The sequence below is a fragment of the Peromyscus leucopus genome, chromosome 8b (assembly GCF_004664715.2).
Source record: "Peromyscus leucopus breed LL Stock chromosome 8b, UCI_PerLeu_2.1, whole genome shotgun sequence".
In the NCBI taxonomy this organism is placed as follows: Eukaryota; Metazoa; Chordata; class Mammalia; order Rodentia; family Cricetidae; genus Peromyscus; species Peromyscus leucopus.
This window is the reverse complement of record NC_051086.1, coordinates 96,590,809-96,615,446: the sequence shown is the minus strand read 5'-3', so window position 1 is coordinate 96,615,446 and position 24,638 is coordinate 96,590,809. Positions and strand designations below refer to the sequence as shown.

At 45.9% G+C, this 24,638-nt stretch overlaps 1 protein-coding gene across 1 annotated transcript; it reads right to left on the bottom strand.

Moving 5' to 3' along the window:
• Nucleotides 1-327: 327 nt before the first annotated feature.
• Nucleotides 328-19,478, bottom strand: Ube2z (ubiquitin conjugating enzyme E2 Z). Its single transcript, XM_028869014.2, has 7 exons — nt 18,607-19,478; nt 16,617-16,689; nt 14,493-14,680; nt 11,931-12,042; nt 7,569-7,681; nt 6,585-6,675; nt 328-2,258 (listed from the first exon to the last, which is right to left on the bottom strand). Exons 1-7 carry the CDS (start codon nt 18,933-18,935, stop codon nt 2,088-2,090), a joined length of 1,077 nt encoding a protein of 358 aa, XP_028724847.1. The 5' UTR covers nt 18,936-19,478; the 3' UTR covers nt 328-2,087.
• Between the last annotated feature and the right edge of the window lie 5,160 nt (nt 19,479-24,638).

Below are 24,638 nucleotides of genomic sequence, written 5' to 3'. Positions count from 1 at the left end.
AGCCTGGACCCATCTATACTTCCATCTGTCCTCACAGGACATGCTCAGTCCTGAAAACTATTTTTAAATCCACTGAGGGTTAGTTGTTCCTTTCATTGACTCCTAAGGGCACAGCATATCAAAAAAAAAAAAAAAAAAAAAAAAAAAAAAGCCCCTCCATTTCCAAATAACATAATACTAGCCATAGTTTTCTTCCCGCAAACATTCCAGTTCTCAGTGTCTAGAAACTGACGATTCCCCTCCTATAGTTACTTGGCCCAGGTGAGGTATGGTGAACACTGATTCCATGTTTTTTACACAAACCCTCCCACACCCACAGGCGCTTCCTCCTTCTGCCAAAACAAACTTTATTGCACCAAAAAGGAAAAAAGAAAACTTCATTTATGTACAGTCAGATATAAAGACATCTCTTTGACTCCTGTGCATATATTTCCTCAACTTAAGATTAGGGCATAAAAGTCAGGCTGCTATGCCGGACATGCTCTGCCCCATGGCAGGGCCAAGGAGAAGATTGTCACTTGAAAGTGGGAACACTTAAATGGATGACAGACAACACTGGACCCACAGACCAAAGGCATTCTTCTCGGCCCTGGACTAGCTCTGGGAATGGAAGAGGGAAATTGGAAGCAGGGTCCCTTTTCAAGTCTCCACATCTGACCCAGCCTCCAGGTAGCCTAAACAAACTTCTGCTCCCCAAGTGGACTGTCCCCGTCCAATTCTCGGCTTTCTGCCCTCCCAAGAGGTCCCTCTTTGTGCCCTATCTTCTCCCTGTCTCTCCACGGGAGTCCCATGATCCACAAGGCAGAGACCTTTATAGCAGCGGGCAGGGCAGTTCTCTCCCTTCCTCAGGGCTGGACACTGACCAGGAGGCCTGCATCCCATGGATCACCAACCACCTAGGAGTCGTAACAGCAAACCTGCAAAGTGTGAACTCTCTCAAACTGGCAAGGATGGATTCTTCTGACTCAACCAGCTGAAGGATCACTGTAGCTAAATTGAAAAAAGGTACAGAGCCAGTGACAGAGGGAAAGGTGAGGGAAGGGCCTCCAAATTCCCAGTCACGATCCCACCTTGCCACTGGCTCTCCATGCTCACAAAGCCCCAGGAGATGGAGGTGGGGCTGAAGGGAGGACAGGGACTACAGACTGGGATGAAAATACAAAAGGACAGCTAAACAAAATAGGGATTAGCATCAGTCTCCCCGTGCTCTACCCCAAGAAAAACACCCTCATTGACTAGTATTCAGGAAAATCTGTAAGAGACTATTTTATGTAGTGGCTCAAATCCCATTCACGCTGCAGCTGCCTGTGCTGGGAACCTTTCAAATCAGTGATTGTGGGGACACAGTAAGCAGCTTCTTCTGACACCTGTGCAGGCTTCCCAGAGCCCTGGGCTAAGTCCCAGTGGGATTTACCTCTACCTGTAACCTAAAATGCTGAGGAAATGGTGCCAGGGAGAAAGGTGCTCAGGTGCTAGGTAAAGCTTACTATCAGCAGCCCAGACTCCACCACTGTTCCTTCTCTTTGGTCTGTCTAGAACAGTGACTATATAAATTAGGAAAAACAAAGTTTTATGCTGGCCCATGGGAAATAATGGGGGAAGGGAGAAAAGGGTGTTGGGAAGCCCTGCTTCAAGACTGAAGACAAACAGATAACCAACCAGACTGCGTAAGCGTCACAGACAGCACCCCCACCCAAACTCCCAGAGATCCCTATAAACCACTTGGGCATGCTCCCTCTTGGGTTCTCATTTTCTGTCTTCTCCTATTCCTAATTAGCTGGCCCTGCGGAGAGGTGTGTTGGTTGTTTAGCTTTGCCAGAGGCCATCACTCCAGGCACTCTCGCAAAAGTATCCTGGCCCTGATCCAGGATTGACTATAGCCCAGGTGCTCCAGCACCAAGGAGGTCAGATTGGGAACAGCCCCACTCCCACACCCTGGGATTGAGTTTGCTTGCTTCTTGCCATCTTGCGGGATGCCGGGATGCCGACACTTTTGAAGGGAGATGCACAGTGCTTCTCCATCCCTGGGGTGAGGGGAGGGGCTCTGCTGGGACTCTCGAGTTGGGGGAGGGGCAGGGGAGCAGGGTCTAGACCCTCAGGCTCCCATGCAGGTCTGTTTCTGTCCCAGAGGAGCTGCTATCAGAGTCCATTTCAGCGTTCTCGTTATGGAGCCTCTCCAGCACTTTCTGCCGAATCACTCCTAGACGCATCAAGAGGGACTGGTAGTCAAAGTGGCCCCGCTTCTCTCCAAAAGGGTCCTGTGGGGGGAAAAGGAGACAAGGGTATGGAAGATTCAAGTCTACAGCTCAGGCTAGAGTGCAGCTTTGAAATGCAAGCTCACCTTCTGGGCCACAGAGCAGAGGAGCGCACAGCGCGGCACAGGGGTCCAAATGACAGTGTTACTGCCCCAAATAGGTCCAGCTTAGGCTAAAAACATGTCTGCATGTCTGCATTCTCAAAGCAAGCCAATATGAGAGAGGACATGGAGTTCTAGGAGGTAGCAAGGAGAGTGTAAGGTGTGTCTGTTTTCTTTTTAATTTTTTTTTGAGATTTTTTTTTGGTTTATGTGTATGAGTACATTGCCTGAATGTATGTTTGTGCAGCACATATGTGCAGTGCCCACGGAATCCAGAAGACTGCTTCAGATCCCCTGGAACTGGAGTTATGGACAGTTGTGAGCTGCTATGTGGGTGCTGGGAATCAAACCCTGGTCCTCTAGTCGGGCAGTCAGTACTTTTAAATACTGAGTCATCTCTCCAGCCCTGAGGGCCTGTGTTTTCATTCAGCTAACCTCTGAAAACAATCTCCCTCCATCTTCTGTCCTCACAGAGGACACTCTGCTTTTGAAGGTCACAGGCAGGTCTGAACTCAGTACTGACTTCCTGATAAGCACCTGCACTCTTTCCCCAGTGATGTGCACTCCTATCCAGGTTACTGGGCAACGCTCCGGGGTCACCTAGCCTTGATCTCAGTCTTCCTTCTGTGTCCTCTAGATCAAAGATCACTAAGCTTTTTTTTTTTGGAGACAGGGTCTCACTGTGTAGCTCTGGCTGGCCTGGAGCTCACTTTGTGAACTACACTGACCTTGAATTCAGAGATGGGCCTGCTTCTGCCTCCCCAGTGCTGAGATTAAAGAGATGTGCCACCACACCCAGCCAAAGATCACTAATCATTTTGTAGATGTAACTGTCTTCAAAGTATCAAAAATAACTATAGTTGGAGTGGAGTATATTAAGAAATAAAAACAGGGGCTGGAGAGCTGGCTCAAAGGTTAAGAGCACTGGCTGTTCTTCCAGAGGTCCTGAGTTCAATTCCCAGCAACCACATGGTGGCTCACAACCATCTGTAATGAGATCTGGTGCCCTCTTCTGGCCTGCAGGCCGAACACTCACTGTATACATAATAAATAAATCTTTAAAAAAAAAAAAAAGAAAGAAAGAAAAACAGAATTTTTGAAAGTAAAATATAGGAGTGAGTTCCAGGTCAGCCAGGGTTACATAGTAAAACTCTATCTTTAAAAAAAAAAAGAGAAGCCGGGCGGTGGTGGCGCACGCCTTTAATCCCAGCACTCGGGAGGCAGAGGCAGGCGGATCTTTGTGAGTTCGAGGCCAGCCTGGGCTACCAAGTGAGTTCCAGGAAAGGCGCAAAGCTACACAGAGAAACCCTGTCTCGAAAAAACCAAAAAAAAAAAAAAAAAAAAAAAAAAAAAAAAAAAAAAAAAAAAAAAAAAAAAAGAGAGAGAGAGAGGTGGACATGGCAGCACATGACTTTAATCCCAGTACTTGGGAGGCCAATTTCTGTGAGTTTGAGGTCAGCCTTGTCCAGAAAGTCAGCCCCAGGACAGCTAGGGCTATTACACAGAGACACCCTGTCTGGGGGGGGGGGGGAGAGGCTACACAGGGACTGAAGGGCAGCAAGTTCACACCGATAAGGTTCAAGCATATGGGACCTTTCTTTGCACACCAATCACACACACACACAAAACTACACAATTTACACTATTCCCTCCTCTGTGCATTCCTCACAAAAACCCCTTCCAGTTTTTTCTTTTATGGTTATAAAGATTCATTCTCTAAATCACGTGAATTCTATGCAAGTGTACTACAATGAACTATATCCTCAACCAACTTCTCCTATTAGTAGCCAAACATCAGTCTTAGGAGGTGTCAGTGGATACCAGTCATGGTTGCTGTAACATGGCCTACCCTTTCATTCCCAAGGGTTATAGTCCTCAAGGCTGGAGTCTATCTTTACTTGGGGACTATCAGTTCTTCAAATGTTCTTCACCCTTGGCAACATTTCCCCCACCCCCATCTACCCAGGTCCTGCTCCTCCCATTCCATCCCTCACTGAACACCTGTTTTCCTTCACAACCTGAATGGTGGGGATCACTACCAGTGACATTTCCTCACAGAGAACAGACTTGGGCAGGCTTCCTCTAATGTCCCCTAAAAAGCAATTCGTGAAACAAGTTCATTCTTAGCCTGTCATGTCCTTTGTCCTTAAGCAAGGCAGGTAAGCAGACAGAGAAACAAACAACTACTGTAAGGTGCTGCAGAAATAGAAATAGCCCAAGAGCTGGATCCAGAAAGCCATGAGAGCTTGGTCAACTGTCTAATTCATCCCAATCTCGCTTTTCTTCATCCCAATCTCATTTTTCTTTTGGGGGCTACAAAGTTTGAACCCAGGCTCTTCCTCCTGCCAGGCAATTCGACCCCTAGGCTAAAATCCTCAGGCCTTTATTTGAAGAAAGGGTCTCCTTACATTGCCCAGGCTGCCTGCCACTCTGTGGCAGTTACTGTCTCCAGTAACTGAGACTTCAGGTATGCACCACCACGTCTAGCCAAGCCATCCTATTTCTAAACAAGACCACCAGCAAGGAACCCAAATCCACTGAGCTGATGCTCCAAGACAGGAAGACTCTTTTAATCAAGCAGATGAGTCTATCTATGACTTGGTCAGTAATATTCTCTTTTCTAAAACAAGACTCTCCCTCCCCTGCTTTGGGGAGGGGTTTTCAAGACAAGAGTTTCTCTGTGTAGCCCTGGCTGTCCTGGAACTTGCTTTGTGGACCAGGCTGGTCTCAAACTCAGAGATCTCCCTGCCTCTGCCTCCCTAATGAAAACAAGCCCCTCTTAAGCTGGATGTAGTGGTACATGCCTTAATCCTAGCACTTAGGAAACAGAGGAAGGCAGATCTCTGTTAGTTCTAGGCAAGCCTGGTCTACTTAGGTTTCTAGACAGCCAGGGCTACATAACGAGACCTTGTCTCAAAACAAATAAAGGCCTTTCCTTAATCAGTATTTAAAAAAAAATTGCATCAGGGTCTTACTATGTAGTCTAGGCTGGCCTCTAACTCATAGCAATTTTCTCCTGCCCAAGCCTCTCAAGTACCAGGATTACAGGAATGCATCACCATGTCCTGCCCGTGCTTTTAAAATTATTACTGTATGCATGATCTGTGTGTGTAAGCCATGGCATGCATACTGCAGTCAAGAGGACCAAGGACAACTGTAGTGTCAGTTCTTTCTTTCCTCCACCTTTACATGGGTTCCACAGGTTAAATTCAGGAAACCAGGCTTGTGTGCCAATTGCCTATCCACTGAGCCATGTTACTGGCCCCATTACAGCCTATTCTTAGATGAAGCTAGGACACATTTCCCCAGAAAAAGCAAAGAATGAACTAGTTATTTAGAGTAGGAATCACCATGAAACCACACACTATGGCTACCCTAAACCACCTTGCCCTGTGAGCTCTTAGGGTCAGGCACAGAATTCTATCTCTTTATCATCTTTGAGATTCTGAGCAGTCTAGATGTTCTTGTTAGAGTCGAAAGGACTAGACTAGAAAGGAAGGGGTTGTGATGCACTTTCCAGAACAGATTGTTCCAACTTGACTGAGGATGACTGTGCCATGACTAGGAACCATCTCTATACACGTTCTTAAGCAAGCCAGTTTTTCTCTGGCTTTGGCTTCAGCTCCTCAAACAACAAAGGATTCTTTAGTTGTGACATTTTGAGATGTGAATGTAACCTGTATGGGGGGGGGGGTGTTGAATATTATTTTAAGGTGTGTTACTTCTGTTTATGTTGCATTTGTTTAACTCTGTGAAGCTGTGTTACTTTGCCTGTCTAATAAAGATAGTCTGATAGCTTAATAAAGAGCTGAATGGCCAATAACAAGGCAGGAGAAAGGGCAGCGGTGGCAGGCAGAAAGAAGATACAGAAGGAGAAAACTGGGAGGAAGAAAAAAGTAGTCAGAGAAGGTGGAAGACTCCAGGGGCCAGCCACCCAGCTACACAGTAAGCTACAGAGTAAGATTAAGAGCTACAGAAGTAAGAGAACAGGAAAAGCCCAGAGGCAAAAGGTAGACAGGATAATATAAGTTAAGGAAGGCTCGGCAAGAAACAAGCCAAGCTAAGGCTAGGCATTCATAATTAAGAAAAGCCCCCTGTGTGTGCTTTATTTGGGAGCTAGTTAATAGCCCCCGCCCCCCAAGAGCAAAAACAGGCAACAACAGAGAGGAGGGGGATTTTTTGTGTTCTGTGTAGGGCTTCTAGAACTAGCAACAAGAAACTGTATTACCTGCATAGTCTGGCCTTGAAGATGCAGGCGATCTTTGCAGGCCACCTCATAGAAGTCATAATACTCCAGGAAGGACTTTTCCATCACACCCCTGGGAATTGAACAGACAAGCCAGAAACATGAGGTACAGGTTCCCCTTTCACTCCCTAATCTTAGATTTTTTTTTTCTTCTTTTGGTTTTTACAAGACTGGGTTTCTCTGTATAACCCTAACTATCCTGGAACTTGCCCTATAGGCCAGGCTGTCATATCTGTAACCCTACTGCACTCAGGGAACAGACAGGTATTGAATCCCGGGGTCTTGTTGGCCAGCCAATTGAGCAGAAATGGTCAACTCCAGCTTCAGCTGTCTCAAAATAAAATAAAACAAAAGCCAGATGTGGTGCAAAACACCCTCTATCTCAGCACTCAGAAGGCAGAGGCAGTTGGATCTCAGAGTTTAAGGCCAGCCTGGTCTACAGAGTGAGTTCCAGGACAGCCAGGGCTACATAGAGAAATTCTGTCTTGAAAAAAAAAAAAAAACCTAACAAAAAAAGAAAGAATGATAGCAAAAGACCCAATGTTGACCTCTGGCTTCCACATACCCACCCACAGGTGAGTGCAACAAACCACACAATCAAGGAGAGGCAGATAATAAAACAAAGGTTTGGGGCTCAGTGTTAAATGTAGGTCTGGAGCCAGACATGGTGGCACCTTTAATCCCAGAACTCAGGAGGCAGAGGCATGTGAATCTCTGTGATTCAAGACCAGCCTGGTCTACGTTGTGAGTTCCACGACAGTCAGAACTACATACTGAGACCCAGCCTCAGAAAAACAAAACAAAACAAAATAAGCAAACAAGAAAAAATTAAAAAAAAAAAAAAAAAAACCACCCTCTTTCTCCTTTTCTGTATCTCCTAACAATGGACTCTGATGCAAAGGTCTCCCAGGTGCAAAATGAGTCTCTAAAATGGATGGACACTTAGTGGGTCCTCTGGACACATACCGTAGGGGTTCAGGGCAGGGGCACTTTCCCTCCATCATGTCACAGACAGCCACTCTGATGGTCTCATGCCGGATACATTCATTATAGTTTTTACTGTCTCCTGGATGTCTTTCCTGTAATTTGAAAGATGCCATAGTACTCATTTAGTCAAAGAGAAAAGTTAGTACAAAGATACTCAGGGTTAGTACAGGGTATACCACCCAAATACACACACACACACACACACACACACACACACACACACACACACACACACACACAGAGAGAGTCCAAGAACATCTTACTCATTGTAGGACCCTTGACCTCCTTACATATAAAAACACCCATTCTATTATAGGTCAAATGATTGTAATCAGTAGACTAGATCCATCAGATTTATCCTGAGTCTCAATATAAGGCTTATTAAGTAAGGATTAAGCGGGGAACAATTCTGGAACTTCCTGGTTAATTCCTTTTCATGTCTATAGTGTTCTACCATCACTAACTACTGTAAATTTATCAAAGGACGAACCTTTAAACTTTTCAAACAAAAAAGTCAAAAGTTGGGGGCTAGACATATATAAATTAGTTATAAAGCACTTGGCCCTACGGTTCTATCCCAAACATTCATGTGCATTATGCACTCACAACACAGATTAAGCCTGGACTACATGAGACCATCTGAAAAACAAACAAAAACCTCTATTACCTCACTTGAAAACTAGGACAATAGTTACCTCATAGTTAGCATAAACATTAAACAACACACATATATAGGAAGAGCGCAGCCTGGAATACAGCATTACCCTTGGCAAATGTGCATTTCCTATGCCCTTTCTTTGGCAATGCAAACTAGAACATTCCTTTTATTTTTGGTTTTTTGAGACATGGTTTCTCAGTGTAGCCTTGGCTGTCTTGGAACTCACTCTGTAGACCAGGCTGGCCTTGAACTCAGAGATCCACCTGCCTCTGCCTCCCGAGTCCCGGGATTAAAGGTGAGCGCCACTACCGACCAGTGGGAAATATATTCTTGCCTATACTAATTACTAGTTTCTTTAACTACACCAATAATATAGTTAATACAGTACACTTTCAATCTCCAAAATAATAGATAGCTAGAGAAAGCTAGAGAAGGACACAGTCCTGTGATTCTCACTATTGGGAAAGACTGAAGCAAGGAGATTAAAACTTCAAGGACTAGTATGGTGATATATTGTGTAACCAATATATAAAGCTTATCTGGGGATCAGAGGAGAGAGCCAGCCACTAGATTAGACACATAGGCAAGACAGTGGTGGCACATACCCTTAATCCTATTACTCGGGAGGCAGAGGTCCTTTCTGGATCTCTGTGAGTTCAAGGCCACAAAGGAAACAGAGCCAGGTAGTGGTGGCACACACCTTTAATCCCAGCACTTGATAGCTCATGCCTTTGCCAGCAAGTATTTGGGAAGCATACAAGCCTTTAATCCCAGCTGTAGGGGAAGGAAGATGGCAGGGCACAGAAAGGTATATAAGGCATAAGTAAACAGGAAGTCTCTCTCTGGAGGCTGAGGAGTTGGTAAGGTGAGGTTAGCTGTGGCTTTTTCTGTTTCTCTGATCTTTCAGCTTTCACCCCAATATCTGGCTTTGGGTTTTCTTTTTTTTAATATTTATTTATTTATTATGTATACAGTGTTCCGCCTACATGCCGAAAGAGGGAACTGGATCTCATTACAGATGGTTGTGAGCCACCATGTGGTTGCTGGGAACTGAACTCAGGACCTCTGGAGGAATAGCCAGTGCTCTTAACCCCTGAGCCATCTCTCCAGCCCATGGGTTTTCTATTAATAAGACCGTTTAGCAATTCGGGAGAGTAGTGGAGAGACAACTTAATAGTTAAGTGCACTTGCAGGTCTTCCAGAGGACCAGAGTTTAGATCCCAGCAATCATATCTAGCAGCTCACAATCTCCTACAACTTCACCTCCAGGTGACTGGACACCCTCTTCTGGCTTCCATGCCATGTGCATATGTGCATGCATGTACATCATACAACACACACTCAAGTACAAGTAAAAACAAATCTTATGGGAAAAAAAGTTCAAAGTCTATTTGGAACATAGAGAATTCAAGACTAGCCTATTCAACTCCAGAGAACCTGTCTCAACATAAAAAATGCTGGGTGTGGTGGCATACACCTTTAATCCCAGAACTCAGGAGGCAGAGGCAGGAGGGTCTCTTGAGTTCAAGGCAGTATAGTCTACAGAGTGAGTTCCAGGACAGTCAGGGCTATAAAAAGAAACCCTGTCTCGAAAAAGAAACCCTGTCTCGAAAACCAAACCAAACCAAAACAACAACAACAACAACAAAAAAGCCCAAAAGAAAAACAAAAGGAAAATTCAAAAAAGAGTTAGCTCATGGTTGAGCTCCCTAAATTCAACTCTTGGTACCATGAGGGTGGAGGGGCAGATAATAGCTAGCTTAGCAGGGCAGTAGTCACTATGGAGCACCTTAAGGCTATGCTGTAGAAACTTCAAACCCTCCCTGGCAGGGAGCTGGAGAGGTGGCTCAACAGCTAAGGGCACCTGCCACTCTTCTAGAGGACCAGTGTTTGATTCCCAGAATCCATATGGTGGCTGATGTCTATAACTCCAGTCCCAGGGCATCCAATGCCCTCTTCCAACTCTGTGGCCATCAGGCACTCAAGTGGTGATGGGTGATATCGGTCTGTATGCTGTAAATGTGTTACTCTGATCTGTTGATAAATAAAATGCTGATTGGCCAGTAGCCAGGCAGGAAGTATAGGTGGGATAAGCAAACAAGGAAAATTCTGGAAACAAGAAGGCTGAGTCAGGAGAAGTCAGTCAGCCACCCAAGAAGCAGCATGTAATGGCACACAGGTAAAGCCACAGAACACAGAGTAACAATGTTACTGAGTTTAAGTGTAACAGCTAGCCAGTGGTAGGCCTGAGCTAATGGCCAAACAGTTATAAATAATATTAAGCCTCTGTGTGACTATTTTATAAGCAGGCCACGGGACTGCAGGGCCCAGACAGGACCAGAGAAACTTTCTTTTTTTTTTCTTTTTCTTTTTTTTTTTAAGATTTATTTATTTATTATGTATACAGTGTTTTGTTTGCATGTATCCCTGCAGGCCAGAAGAGGGAGCCAGATCTCATTACAGATGGTTGTGAGCCACCATATGGGTGCTGGGAATTGAACTCAGGACTTCTGGAAGAACAGCCAGTGTTCTTAACCTCTGAGCCACCTCTCCAGCCCCCAGAGAAACTTTTAACTACAAAGTAGTGTACAGACACACACAGAGAGAAAAAAAAAAAATCCATATACATACATAAAATAAAATTTTCTAAAGCATGCTCAGAACTGATTTACAAATGACAACATTTACTTTCATTCACTAGGTTAACTCAAACCCAATTTTTTGTTTTTGTTTTTTTGTTTTTTGAGACAGGGTTTCTCTGCGTAGCTTTAGAGCCTTTTCTGGAACTCACTCTGTAGTCCAGGCTGGCCTCGAACTCAAGAGATCCGCCTGCCTCCGCCTCCCAAGTGCTGGGATCAAAGGCATGCATGACCACACAAGGTGCACCAGAGCTGGTCCATCCCGTCCCCCCAAGCCCCGAATCAGGGTTTCTCTGTGTAGCTTTGGTGCCTGTCCTGGATCTCACTCTGTAAACCAGGCTGGCCTCGAACTCACAGAGAATTGCCTCCCTCTGCCTCCTGAGTGATGGGATTAAAGGCGTGTGCCATGGATGCACCAGAGTTTTTAAAAGTGAAAAGCACTGTGGATAATTGCACTGCCCGGCGCTCCAGCACATGCTTGCTCACGCTCGCTCTCTCCCTCTCCCTCTCCCTCCCTCCTCTCTCTCTGTCTTTAAAGTCAGGGTCTCACTATGCAGTCTTACCTGGCCTAGAAATCACTACACAGACCTTGGTCACCTCCACCTCACAGAGCCACCTTGCTTCTGCCTCCCTAGTACTGGGATCAAAGGCATGCTTCACCATACCCAGCGGTTACTGTAATTCTTGCAAATAAAGGACATCCATGTCAGTTCCCTTTTTAACTTTCCTACAGCTAGCTGTGTTAAGTGGGGCTGTCCTATTAGAAAAAGAGGAAGACTCGGAGCTGGAGAGATGGCTCAGTGGTTGAGAGCACTGGCTGCTCTTCCAAGGGTCGAGTTCCATTCCCAACAACCGGATGGTGGCTCACAACCATCTATAATGAGGTGCTCTCTTCTGGGGTGCAGGCATACATGCAGGCAGGACATTGTATACATAATAATAAACCTTGAGAGAGAGAGAGAGAGAGAGACTTTCAAGAGGTATCTCAGAGCACTTATAGGTCCTGATATTGCAGGCCTCAGCACACAGCCCAACAGTCCTTACCTGTTCAAAGCCTGGCTCGTTGTGGTAGGGATTCTCAGTCATCAGGGATTGGATGGAGATAAGCACGGAAGAGATGCTCTGGGCTGGGCTCCAGGCAGGGCCAGTCCATGTACTGCAAACACAGCAGAGGGATGGGAAAAGGGTGATACAGAGGACAGCCAGGGAACCCTCACAGCAGCAGCATCACCATCATTAGTGACTCACCGTAAGTTTCTCTTTCACTTAATACTTGGAAAATTCCCAGCCTTGTCTTACTCTCATTTACCAGAACAGTCAAATGCCTACATTCTTATATCAATTGAGAACAGAAGAAAACAGAGAGCAAACAAGACAACTCTGAAAAGACTTTGAGCTGGAAAAGAAACAGTAGCTAAGGAAGATCACCGCACCAAAACAAGGATCCAAGTTAAGGAAACTAACTCTAAAGGTTGTCTAAATGTTAACCTCTGTGACTTCAAAAGGCTTCTGTATTTACTGGTGTGACAGCTGGAGGGAAAACAGCTAATCAGAGGCACAAAGGTGACTGAAGATGTGTCTATGAGGCTACATGTTGAAGTTCATGGTCAGGGACTCAGCTCTGTAACAAGCCAAGCAGGGTAAGTTCTCTGAAGATGCACAACTCTGCTAAGATAGAAAAGAAGTTCTGCATCTTCAGAATGTGGACAGTCTGACAATTTCTAAAAATACCAGATGGAAAACAAGTTGAACACCAGGGAAAATACCCCACACGCTTTTTTTTTTTTTTTAAAGACTGGGTCTTAAAATAGTCATGGCTATTCTCAAACTTAAAAGCAATCTTCCTGCCTCTGCCTCCTGAATGCTAGGGATTATAGGCATGTACTATACCATTTCTGACTAAAACACACCAGGCATTAGAGAGAGTGGGATTGGGTCACTTGTATATCAGTGCCATTTTTTTTTGGAGGTAGGGTCTCACTAATGTTGTACTAACTGTCCTAGAATTTGGTACATAACCATGCCGGCCTTGACCTTACAGAGACTGAACCCACCATGCATGGCAGGTATTTATTCTAGCTCAATTAATTACAAGATGCCACGAGAGATAGAAGCAGAACACAACCTGAGCCAAGACTAGCTTACTGAACTGAGCACTGCCCTTTCTCTTCTACTCTTGGGACAGCCCAGGTCAGGGCTATGGGACAGTAACTTCTAAGACTGCTCTCTCCCAGGGTTCCCTAGGAACTCTCTTGGCCTTCTACTTCCCACTTTACACATGTGGGAATTCAAGTCAACAGGGTTATTAGTCCATTCCATTTCTATCAGCAGGCAGCCAGCCCAGCGGTTCTTACTAGGTATGAAGAAAAGGAATTAGCCAATAAAGCTAATGCAGCCAACTAAAAATGTGTAAGAATTTTTTTACTCCATGATTCTTAACTGTAAAATTGCTATTTCAGGATGGGTCTTCTTTTCCACGAAACAAATTTCCACCACTCTCACCCAACCATTATTCTTTGCCTGTTCTGTGTGTGAGCTGTTGTTAAGTGTGGAAACGGTTTCATATCACCTTACTGAGGGAGAACCTACCACATACACTTTCAAGATCAAATTTCATACCAAACCCAAGACTCAACTGTCATATTACCAAGGGGCACACACATACACCCAATCCCACCAGCAGAGACACTCATGGAGCCTAATAAGATGAAGGACTTATGGCAATCTCCTTCAATGGGACTTCCTGGCTGTCACCTAACAGTGTATCATATCCTTAGATTTCAGAGTTCTAGAAAAATACAATCCATAGTTCCAGTATGTTTCAGCTGCCTTTCTCACACACAAACCTAGAAATGTGCTGGATAGAAGGAAGAAACAGGATCACCAGTTTGGCCAACTTTCTCAACATTCAATTCATACTTATTCTCTACCTCAAGGAAATCTGGACCACAAAAGAGCAATTTAAACCATGCTACAAGACACTTCATTCTGAATTTTAAACTAACAAAGGCAGCTGATACAGAGTGAGTAAGAACTCCACACAGCAATGCCCCAGTAGCCCCCAGGGAGTGTATCAGACACCTGTCCTATCTGACATGCTTTCCAAGCTCAGATGTCTTTACTCAATTGTTAAATTATCATTAGTACCACCACTGCTTCCAAAGGCACATTAAGAGACTCCAATCAGACACCCACTACATGAATACAACAATCCAGGAGCCTTTCTCAAGTCTCATGGGAAAAAATAAGGCCCTGTCCTAAGGGAGTAGTTTTCAAAGGAGTACACAGCGTAATCACTTGCACAGCCCCTAAAAGCAGACCACTGGCATGCCCCAAAATTTCTGACACACTTCTAGAATGGGACCTCCAAATCTGCTGACACCGCGTGGCAGCTCTTAAGGACCATTCATAAGACATTCCTTGTATGTAATAAATTGATTTTACTGCTTTCCATCTAAGATGACACCAGTCAGGAACCATCCTGAGAACTGAATAGTCGATCACTTTTATGCTCTGGGTTCAGATGAGGAACCCTAGTTGACAATGGCTGCTCTAAAGTGATTATTTGCTAATAACCAACTCGGCCACTTAGAAGTCTCCTCTTACCCTAGAATACTCAAGCAGACTTTCCCATTGCGGTAGAAGTTGGGGTTAAACCTCACTGTGTTATTGCCCGTTGTCATCAGTTTGACCCGAGGTGGGTGGATGGGATAGTCGGGTGGACACCGAAAGACGAACAGGAAGAAACCCCCTTCATAAGGAGTGTCAAATGGGCCTGTGATCAATGCATGAATCTGCAAAATAAAACCCCATCTCAAAATTGTGAGGTGATGACCCACCACAACCCCTCCTGGCTTCCACCTGCTACCCCCACCAGAAGCAGTGACAATCAGCATGCATTGCCTGGTGTTCATATTCCACGTTCTCACCATACAGAATGAATTAACTGCCTGAGCTCACTCATATAAGTAGGTCTTCAATTTAAGGAAATCTCACTATAGTGGAGTAGCTTATATTCAAAAGTTAAAGCCCGAGGTACAAAGTACCCTAGTCAATATAACCTTAAAACAGTTTGTTTTTTTTCTATGAGACCTCCCTGATTGGTATATGGACAATAAATGGAACCTAATATGTAAAACAGCAATTTCTTACGTTTAAGAAATGACTACGTTTTTTACTGAGATGTTTGAATTTGCCAAACAAGGTTAACCATGCTCATGATGCAACTCCACTCTCTATTTGTATGAAGGAAGGGGGAGGAAGGCGAATGGAAGGAAGGGATTGGCGGTTACAGCACCAGCGCCAATAACGGCGTAGAACTAATGACTACAATGGATGCACAGGGCGTCTGCTTGCTTCCTCTGGAGGATCAAAACTATCGTGTCAAAGATACAAAAAAATGGGAAAACTCAGAGTCCACTTATGGCTACCAGACCATCCCCCAACACTGTTGTAAAAAAATAGATAAAAAATAAATCAGTATTCCTTCAAACAGAACATTAAATTCTCTTCCTCCACAAGCCATAATTATTGGACATAATTTCTCTTCAAGAAGAGAAGCAAACCTGAGCTGACTCAATTCTATCTCTTTTTTTTCCCTCTGTGTAGCCCTGGCTGTCCTAGAACTCGCTCTGTAGACCAGGCTGGTCTTGAACTCACAGAGATCTGCCTGACTCTGTCTCCCAAGTGCTGGAATAAGGGCATGCACCACCACCACCTGGCTCAATTCTCTTTCTTTTTCAAAGACTCCTAACAACTTAAGTATGCTTAGAATTTAAACAGCAAAAGGGAAAGGACCTTGCACTCCCATGCCTCAAATCTATAATCCTACCCTGCCCTGGCAACACAGTAGGTTATATTCTGGTCTGCAAACTCTGGAAATAGTAAAGTCAACTGGCATTAATTCTAAGGCCTCAAAGATTAGCATATTACTCTAGCATTTGACTGGACAGCACGTCCCAGGAAAAACATTTCCAACCACATGAAAGAAAGAAAAAAAATCAATTCAAAATAAAAAAGTAACAACAATACAAAGTTTGAGTTTTTAACTTTAGAAAATCTAAACCCATTAGTTTTTGCTTAAAACACTGGATTTAGGATATCTGATTTCTTCCCAACATCAGCTTATGTGCAAATCCACTCCTTGAGAACATTCAATGAGAGAGAAGACTAGGTATATATGCCAGAGGAATATGACCATTATGTAGGAAGCCTTCTGTGTAGAAGACAAGAGAGGACAGTCTCTGGAGAAGGGAGACACTCCAAATCAGTAAGAATAGGAGCCTTTAGATCACAAACACTTAAACCAAGATTGCCTCATCCCCAGCCTTCCCTGGACCTGACTTGCAGTTCCACAGTAAAAATCAAGATGCTAAGATGGAACAAGAGCTGGGGAAAATGGACAGGGTGATCGTAATTTATAACACAGGGTGGAGCAGGAGAGGGAAAGAATGGCCTGGTAATAGCTAAGCTGGAACAAGAGGTACATCTTGTCAATCTGGGGATTTCCCAAGCCAGACAATACCTATGTGTACCCTAATAACACACCTACTTAAGATTCTGCTCCACTTCTCACTGTGTAACTTTGGGCAAGCCACTCAATTTCTTGGGGTTTTGATTTCTTCATCTATATAATGAGAGGAAAGCTAAATAATGTTTTAGGCTCTTTCAACTTTGTGGGTCTAGTTTTCCAATAATTCCCCTGCCCCCACCCCCCATCAAGTTACATACCTTAGTCATGTCAACAGTATCAGGTACAACGAACATTCCTGGAGGAGGCTCCTTATAAATGGACATGATATCCCTGTATAACATCAAAAGAGGTTGGAGGGATGAGGAAGGAAATGGGAAAACCCTTGAGCGGGATAGTTATTATCACCTCAATGAGCCGAGGGATTCGAGAGAGTGGTGCTTGGTACCACAAACGTCTGCACTGTCTTGTTGGCTGAGAAATCTCATCTGAATACTTGCCAGGCAGACAAAGAGCAAATTATTATCAAAGGGGCATTGTTTTTTTTTTTTTTTTTTTTTTTTGGGGGGGGGGTGTAACTGAGAAGAAATGAGCCAATATCCCAACGGCATCAGACATCACCCTGGAAAAGCCGCATCCCATTTACTTCTTTCCACATGTAAACTCATTTACTTCCCATCTAGCTCCCAGATTCCCAGGTACTAAACCTGAGCACAGAGATTTTCTGAAAAGTCATTGGGAAGACATCATTAAGTCTACTACAAAACTTGTTCCATAAGCCACATGGTGGACCTTTGCTGGTAAGGAGACTGTACGAAACCAGCAGGAACAAGTCTACCCTGACCAGTATGTCCAGGAAACTAACAGGATGGAGTTCTTCATGTTGTGGAGAAGGGAACTCTCTGAAATCATCAGAATTTCGTATCTGTAAGATGACATTTAGTAACTATGATAGATGAAATTTCTAGGTCATTATCTAATCAACTAGAATAGATCAGTTGAGAACTGCCTCAAGAAAAAGTCAATTATGAGGAAATCCGGGGACATGGTAGGGTAATAGACATGTTCAGGCCAAACTCAAAGTCGTATCAAGAACGGGAGAATTCAACAGCCACGGAGCTGAATTCTGAGTTTAAGTTTGAGGGAGCAATCTCTGTGAAGCTGCTGTTCTGCATCAGGCACTGTGCCAGGTACTTTACAAGCATGGTGTAATTTCTTTTTTATTAGAAACTTGAAAAACATGTAGATGGGCAAACACCTGAAGAGACTTGGAATGTTCAGGATAATACCTATACGGAGCATGAAGAGAGTCCGTCTGGTCATCAGGAAACAGGTTCCAGAATTAACAGCTCAACAGTGCTACCCTTTCCTATGCAATAGGTATGATATCATGTAAGCACTTTTGCAAAAACACGTTTACCTATGGAGTGACATGATCTAAGATCAGTCGCCCAAGAAACAAGCACAGAAAGGCAGTAGGTCTTTTGTTCCTATTTTGAACAGAGTACATCTGCTTCGAAAAAGTAAACCAGACAATCCAGGGGGAAAATAACAGGGAAAAAGTTCTTGAATAGGATATTACAACCCAGAGTGATGATACTGGGACAGGGAAGGAACGCTGAGTTTCTGGAACAGGTGTGAGAGTGGGACAGCTTTCGGGAGACCGGAAAAGGGGGTTCAAGAGAAGATCTGGAAAGTCAGGGAGGCTATCCAGTTCAGGGGAAGGGACCATATGGTGGGGATCTGGGGCAAGGGAAGGTAAAAAAGGAAGGCTGGCTTGAGTCTGCAAGTAGGCAATGCAGGCAGAGTATGTTCCAAGCGGGGCTCCAGAAGAGATGAAGGGGGAACCTATGGGTGGGGCCTGAGGGCAGCCTCTAGGTAGGCTGGTGGGGTAGGGAAGAGGGGAGGCGCGAAGGGCGGGACCCAGTGCCACTGAAGAGCAAACGGGTCGAGTTTCGGGTGAACCGGAGGGGGTAGGGAGAGAGCGTCCGGAACCGAGTCGAAGGGTCACCGGAGGTCGCCAAGGGGCGGGGTAGGCCCGAGGGCACCCCTAGATCGGTCTGGGCGTGCAGGGCTGAGTGCTGAGGAGAGAGAGGGAGACAAGACACTAACGCCCGGTCAGCGGAGGCCGGCGGGGTGTGGGCCTGGAAGACACGAGGCGGGAGTGAGCCCCGATGGAGAAGGGGGGGGGGGGGCGGGGAAGGTCGAGCCCTGGAGCTCCCGGCTGAGGGAGGAAAAACCCGGGCTCACCGCTTGATCCGAAGTAGACACTGAGGCGCGGTTCGCTCTCCGTCCCAGTCCGAGCTGAGCGTGGGGTCCCAATGGCTAAGCAGCGCGGCCCCGTGGGCAGCGGCCGAGGGCGGGAGTCCTGGCAGCGGAGCCAGGCCGCTCCCCGGCCCCCCGGCCCCGCCCGCCGCCGCCGCCGCCGCCCACACATCCGGCAGGAAAGGCGGCCCGAAGCCGCCGCCGCCGCCGCTCCCGCTAACGCCGACCACACCGGCAACACCGCTGGCCCCTGGGCCTGCCGCCCCGGCGCCCGCCGTCGCCGTCGCCGCCTCCTCAGTCGGACTCTCCGCCATCGCTGCTTCGCTTCCGGGACTGCTCAGCAGCACGTCCGCCGACCAGAGCGGCCGCTGCTCCCGCACCACCGAGAGCCGGGCCAGAGTGTCCCCACCCTCCGCTTCCCCAGCCCGGGCGGCGCTGGCTCCGCCCACCTCCTCCCGGACCAGCGAGAGGCGTGCTGCCAGAGCGTCCACCCACGGTCCTCCAGGGCTGGGGGCGGGGGCTAGCGGGCTCTCGTTTCTTGCTGGCGCTAGTTCTGTTCTCCCGAGGCTCCGGCCGCCCAGCTTCCTGGAAGGCGTCGTGTTCAAGTGTTGATCTGGACGAAGGAAGTTCAGAGGCGATGGAGAGGGCCACAGTTTCTCCTTTAAAGGGAGGGACCATCGGATGCTCTTCTAGGGTAGGACTGAGGTCCAGCTTCCCTGTAGGACGGACGCTCGGAGGGAGAGCTACTAATTTAGGGCGCTTCACGTCCCGACAGCTCTGTGATGGATCATGACTCGTCGTCTTCCCTTTCGCCAAGGACTACTGTTGCCCCCTGCCTGTGGCTGCACCAAGAGGGAAAACGGAAAGAGAAGCTGCGGATGAAACACCGCCTTATTTCCGTTTATTCAATATTTATTTAAGAAAGGCCTACTTAAGGTCAGGAGCTGTTGCTAGGCATTGCCCTGGAGATAATGACACAAAGTAGACCGCTTGGTAGCGGGAATCAAACGTCAAGCTTGATTTCAAGCTCAGTGCCTTTTCTCTCTGCTAACACTAGAATTAAGGGGTTTGAAATTCTGGATTTCTTAGAACTATGCTGAGATTTGTAATAAGAAAATTAATTCTATGACTAAGGGGAAAAGACCTTAAACCCTGTCCTCCCGACATGAATATGAGTGTGTGTGTGTGTGTGTGTGTGTGTGTGTGTGTGTGTGTGTGTATGCTCATAATATTGCCAGAAAACCAGTGTACCACATGATTGAGAATTTAGACAGCCTTTCAAGCTGGACTGAGGCAGCATTTATAAGACTGATACTTCTACAACAAAGCGTATGAAGTTTTTTGTTTGTTTTTGAGACAAGGTCTCCAAAAATAGCTGCTTACCTCAGCCTCCCCAGTGCCGAGAGTACCTGCATAAACCACCACACACAATGAAATATTCATATTATTTTCAGTACATTTATGAATACTCATTTTGAACAAATAGCCAGAGCCTCACTTTGGATTACGTTTCCCCAACATTCTCCCCACCACCCCGCCCCCAAAGTCTGCCTCCTATGATGGCATGCATGCCTGTAATTCCAGCACTGGGAAGCTGAGGAGACAAGAGGGTCGTGAGTTCCAGAATGGTTGGTCCCACAAATTGAATTCAAGGTCAATCTAGGCTACTAAGTGGCACCCTGTCTCAAAAAACAAAAACCAACAAATGAAAGGCCTGGGTTTTGAGCCAGGCAGTGGTGGTGCAGGCCTTTAATCCCAGCACTGGGAGGCAGAGGCAAGCAAAAAGATCTCTGCAAGTTTGAGGCCAGCCTGGTCTATAGAGTGAGTTCCATGGAAACCCTGTCTCCAATAACCAAAAACCAAAAAAGCCTGGGTGTTCTTAATTTGTGGTCTGGGGATCTGGAAATAGCTAGTACTTTATTCTGTTTTGAAGCTGCCTGCCGTTAATTGAGTGCTTAAGGCCACACACTTTTTATCTGCTTTATCTTATTTATTCTTTCACCAGTTCTATGATCTACGGCCTGTTATTAGCCTATTCTGACAGGCGGAAAGACAGCAGGTATCCAGAAGGTCAGCCACACATGCAGTCACACTGAGAGCAGGAGACAGGACTGTATCTGACTCCCGACGAGTTCAAACCGCTTCGTGCTACTGTCACTCCCACACTTAATTACGTTTCCCCTTGTCATCTTACTAATTACGGTCCTTCCTTTGGGATGAGTTGCCCTGCCCTCTGCACCCTAAAACCACACACACCTGGGGCTCTATTTTGTTTGTTATTTGTGAATTCAGCTTAGGCCTTAGTATAATTTATCTTAGGGACTTAACATGAAATAAAACTAATCAGTAAAATATTTTATAGAGGTTCCATGTTTCATTGATGTATCTTTGTTTGGGTTTGATTTTTTTTTAATGAGAACATTTTATTAAAATATTTTATTTTACATTCATGAGTGTTTTGCGTGAATGTGTGTCTGTGTACCATGTGTGTGCCTGGTGCCCATGGAGGTCAGAAGAGGGTATTTTTGGATCTCCTGTAACTGGAGTTATGGATGGTTGTGAAACCCTGTGTGTGTGCTGGGAACCAAACCTGGTTCCAGTCACAGAGGCCCCAAACCTGCCTTTGGAATGGAGGGATTCCTCGGTATATTTTCACTCCTATGACATTGTTCTCCTCTCCCTCCATCTAGCTATATAGCAAGATTAGCCTCAAATTCCCACTGATCTTCAGCCCCCTGAGTGCTAAGATTATAAATGTGCACCACCATGCCTGGTTAAAACACTTTCCAAGTTCAAGGTCTGGAAATGATAGGGCAATAACCAGGATAAGATTGCCTTAGATTCAGAAATAAGGTTAGGTTCTTTGGGTTGGTTTGAGACAGGGTTTCACCCTGTAGCACAGGCTGGCCTCAAACCTGAAAGGATCCTCTTGCCTCAGCCTCCAGTGCTAGGATACAGGCCTCTGCTGCCATGCTTGCCTAGTTGAAGAGATTTGATTTTTAGAGCCAGGCATGGTATCACGATCCTGTAATCCTAGCACTCAGGAGGAAGAGGTGGGAGGATCAGGAGTTTAAAGTCACCCTTGACTGTATATCTTTGAGGCCAGGCTGGGCTAAAGACCCTTTCACTAATACATTCCCCAAAAAGATTAGGGGATTTTGTTTGTTTGAGACAGGGTCTCACTGTGCAGCCCTGGAACTGATTGTATAAACTAGGAATCTACCTGCCTCTGCCTCTCCAGTATTGGGATTAAAGGTGCACTTCATCACACTTGGCCAAAGATTACTTTTTAATGTGTGCAACATCCCACCTTCTTTAAGTCCATTTTTTTTCTTTCTTTTTTTGCGTTATACAATGTTGAAGATACCACCCCTCGAGGCTTTTCTGAGGATGTGAGTGATGTCTGCACCAGCAGGGGTTTTCTGTATAGCCTTAGGTGTCCTGAAACTCTCTGTAGCCCAGGCTGGCCTCGAACTCACAGAGATCTGCCTGCCTCTGCCTCCTGAGTGCTGGAACTAAAGGCGTGCACCACCAAGCCCAGCTGCACCAGAGTTTTTAAAAGTAACAAGCACTGTAAGGATATCTGGCACCTCCCTGACTTGTCTCCTTCTCCTTTCTACCTCGAGTCCCCCTTTTTAGACAGTCTCACTATGCAGCTCTGGTGGCCTGGAACTCACAGCAATCCACCTGTCTCTGCCTCCCTGGTACTGGGATTCAAAGCATGTGCCACCATGCCCAGCTATTTTAGGCCTTCCTACATATACTTTTCCTGCTTAAAATACTCTTCCCCGTAATAAATTTTACTTAACCTCTCCAAACCTCTGCCCCTCATAGTAAAACTGGGACAACTGTAGATACTAAAAGCAGAAAACGTGATAATAACTGGGCATAATGACTGCCCAGGGCTAATAATAAACTCTTATTATTCTTACACATCCTTTAAAGCCGGTTGGAATTCCACTTTCTCTGCCAAGCCATAACATTTCCAGGCATATTATTATTAGCATTAGTTTTAATTACCCCTCTTCTGGTTCTTATGGTTGGTTATTCATGCCTTTATTATTATAGCGCTTGCTACTTTATTTCAGTGGTTTGGTTACTCATGTCTGGCCATTGACTAGGCCTCTTCTAGAGCAGGAAGCCGGGGCACCTGTCCTTCTAGCTCTAGGGCCATTAGGTTGCTGCACAAAGGTCAGCCGGATGGACAGGAGGCCCTGCAGGACAGCCATTGGCCCTTCCCCTGAATAGCTCTCTAGCATTTCACCTCTTCCCCACCTCTTCCTTAGGTATTGTGTTTTTAAAGTGCTGAGCCAAACTTGCACAAAACCCCTGCAAGTCGAGGCCTGAGGGTCTGTGGAGGATGGCAGCTGCTTAAAGGGCCAGCGCACCACCCTCTGGAGAGACCCTGGAGGCACTGACAGTGGAGGTGGGGATGCTATGAGGAGACAGGTGAACAGAAAGGAAGTCGGCAAACTTCTTCCAGTGTCCATTCACTTTTTCAAGGCAACATCTGGCTCCTTTCCACAGGGAACTTGGCCCGAGGGCAACAGAATGCTTTCTGGAACTCTTTCTGTGCCCTCTGGGGATGGCTGACTGTTGAGCCATAGGTGTCCGGCTCTAAATCCCCCCAGCTTCTGCACTGGGTCAATACAGTTTGATAACACTTGGCAAGTGTCATCCTCACACAACAGGGGTTGACAAGTGTTCAGATGGCCTTTCTGAAAAGATGCACCATGAAGAGTCTTCTCCCACTTCCTGGGTGTGTGTGTGTGTGTGTCCGTCCGTGTCCCCATGCTGTTTGGGTACTTTTTCCCCTTCCTGTGTGTGTGTGTGTGTGTGTGTGTGTGTGTCCATGCTGTTTGGGTACTTTTTCCCCTTCCTCTGTGTGTGTGTGTGTGTGTGTGTGTGTGTGTGTGTGTCTCCATGCTGTTTGGGTACTTTTTCCCCTCCAGCACTCAAGCTTTTGTCTTGATGCGATGCCAAGAATACAAGAACATTTCCCTACTAGATCATAAATCCCGAACTAAGGAAAAATCAGAACTTGGACCAGATATTTTAAAGCTTCTAATAATTGAAAATACTCGCCAGGCGGTGGTGGCACATGCCTTTAATCCCAGCACTTGGGAGGCAGAGGCAGGCGGATCTCTGTGAGTTTGAGGCCAGCCTGGACTACAGAGTGAGTTCCAGGAAAGGCGCAAAGCTACACAGAGAAACCCTATCTGGAAAAACCAAAAATAAAATAAAATACTCCCCTCCCCCAGCCCACCCACACTACACACACATACATGAATATATTCAGTTTTGTTGGTGGTGTTTGAAGCAGCCTAGACATAGCCTGGGCTGGCTTAGACCATGTAGCAAAGGCTAGCCTTGAATTCCTTGATATTTCTGCCTGCATCCTCTGGGTAGCACTGGGGTTACCAGCATAAGCCGCCACACTCATTCCCAATAGCTGTGTAATAATGTAATAAAGGACACTGCAGTAGTAGAGTGCTTGCTGCCCAAGCACGACAACCTGAGCTATGATCTATCTCCAGCACTCACTAAAGCTAGGTTTGAGGAGCTGGAATGATGATTCAGCAATTAACAGCACAGCGTGGTCCTCTTGCAGAGGACCCATGTTCAGTTCCCAGCACCCACACTGGGTCGCTCACAAGTGCTTGAAACTCCAACTCCAGAGGATAAGACCCATCTGACTACCTCAGGCACCTACACTCACACACACATACCCACACACAGACACGTGCACATACACATAATTAAAAGCATCTGAGCTCCAGATTCAGTGAGACTCTATGTCAAAAGATAAGGTGAATAAGGATAGGGTGTAGCTCTGTTGGTTGAATGCTTGCCTAAAGCCCTGGTCCCCAGCAACATGTAAAACCTGGCACACATACATGCAGAAGCACACGTGTACACATATGCAAAATTTTGTAAATTATCTCATTTACACCTATTACCCATATTGCTTTGTTTTATTTTTTTTCCAGCCAGGGTTTCTCTGTGTTGTTTTGGTG

Bases quoted from the DNA above. Each gene is read 5' to 3' on its own strand.
- Ube2z (XM_028869014.2), bottom strand. From the start codon at position 18,935: ATGGCGGAGAGTCCGACTGAGGAGGCGGCGACGGCGACGGCGGGCGCC. The intron at 6,676-7,568 runs GTATGTGTCCAG...TTCAATTCCCAG, and splicing joins CCCTGCCCTGAACCCCTACG to GGGTGTGATGGAAAAGTCCT. The intron at 2,259-6,584 runs GTAATACAGTTT...TTCCCCCCACAG, and splicing joins TTCAAGGCCAGACTATGCAG to GACCCTTTTGGAGAGAAGCG.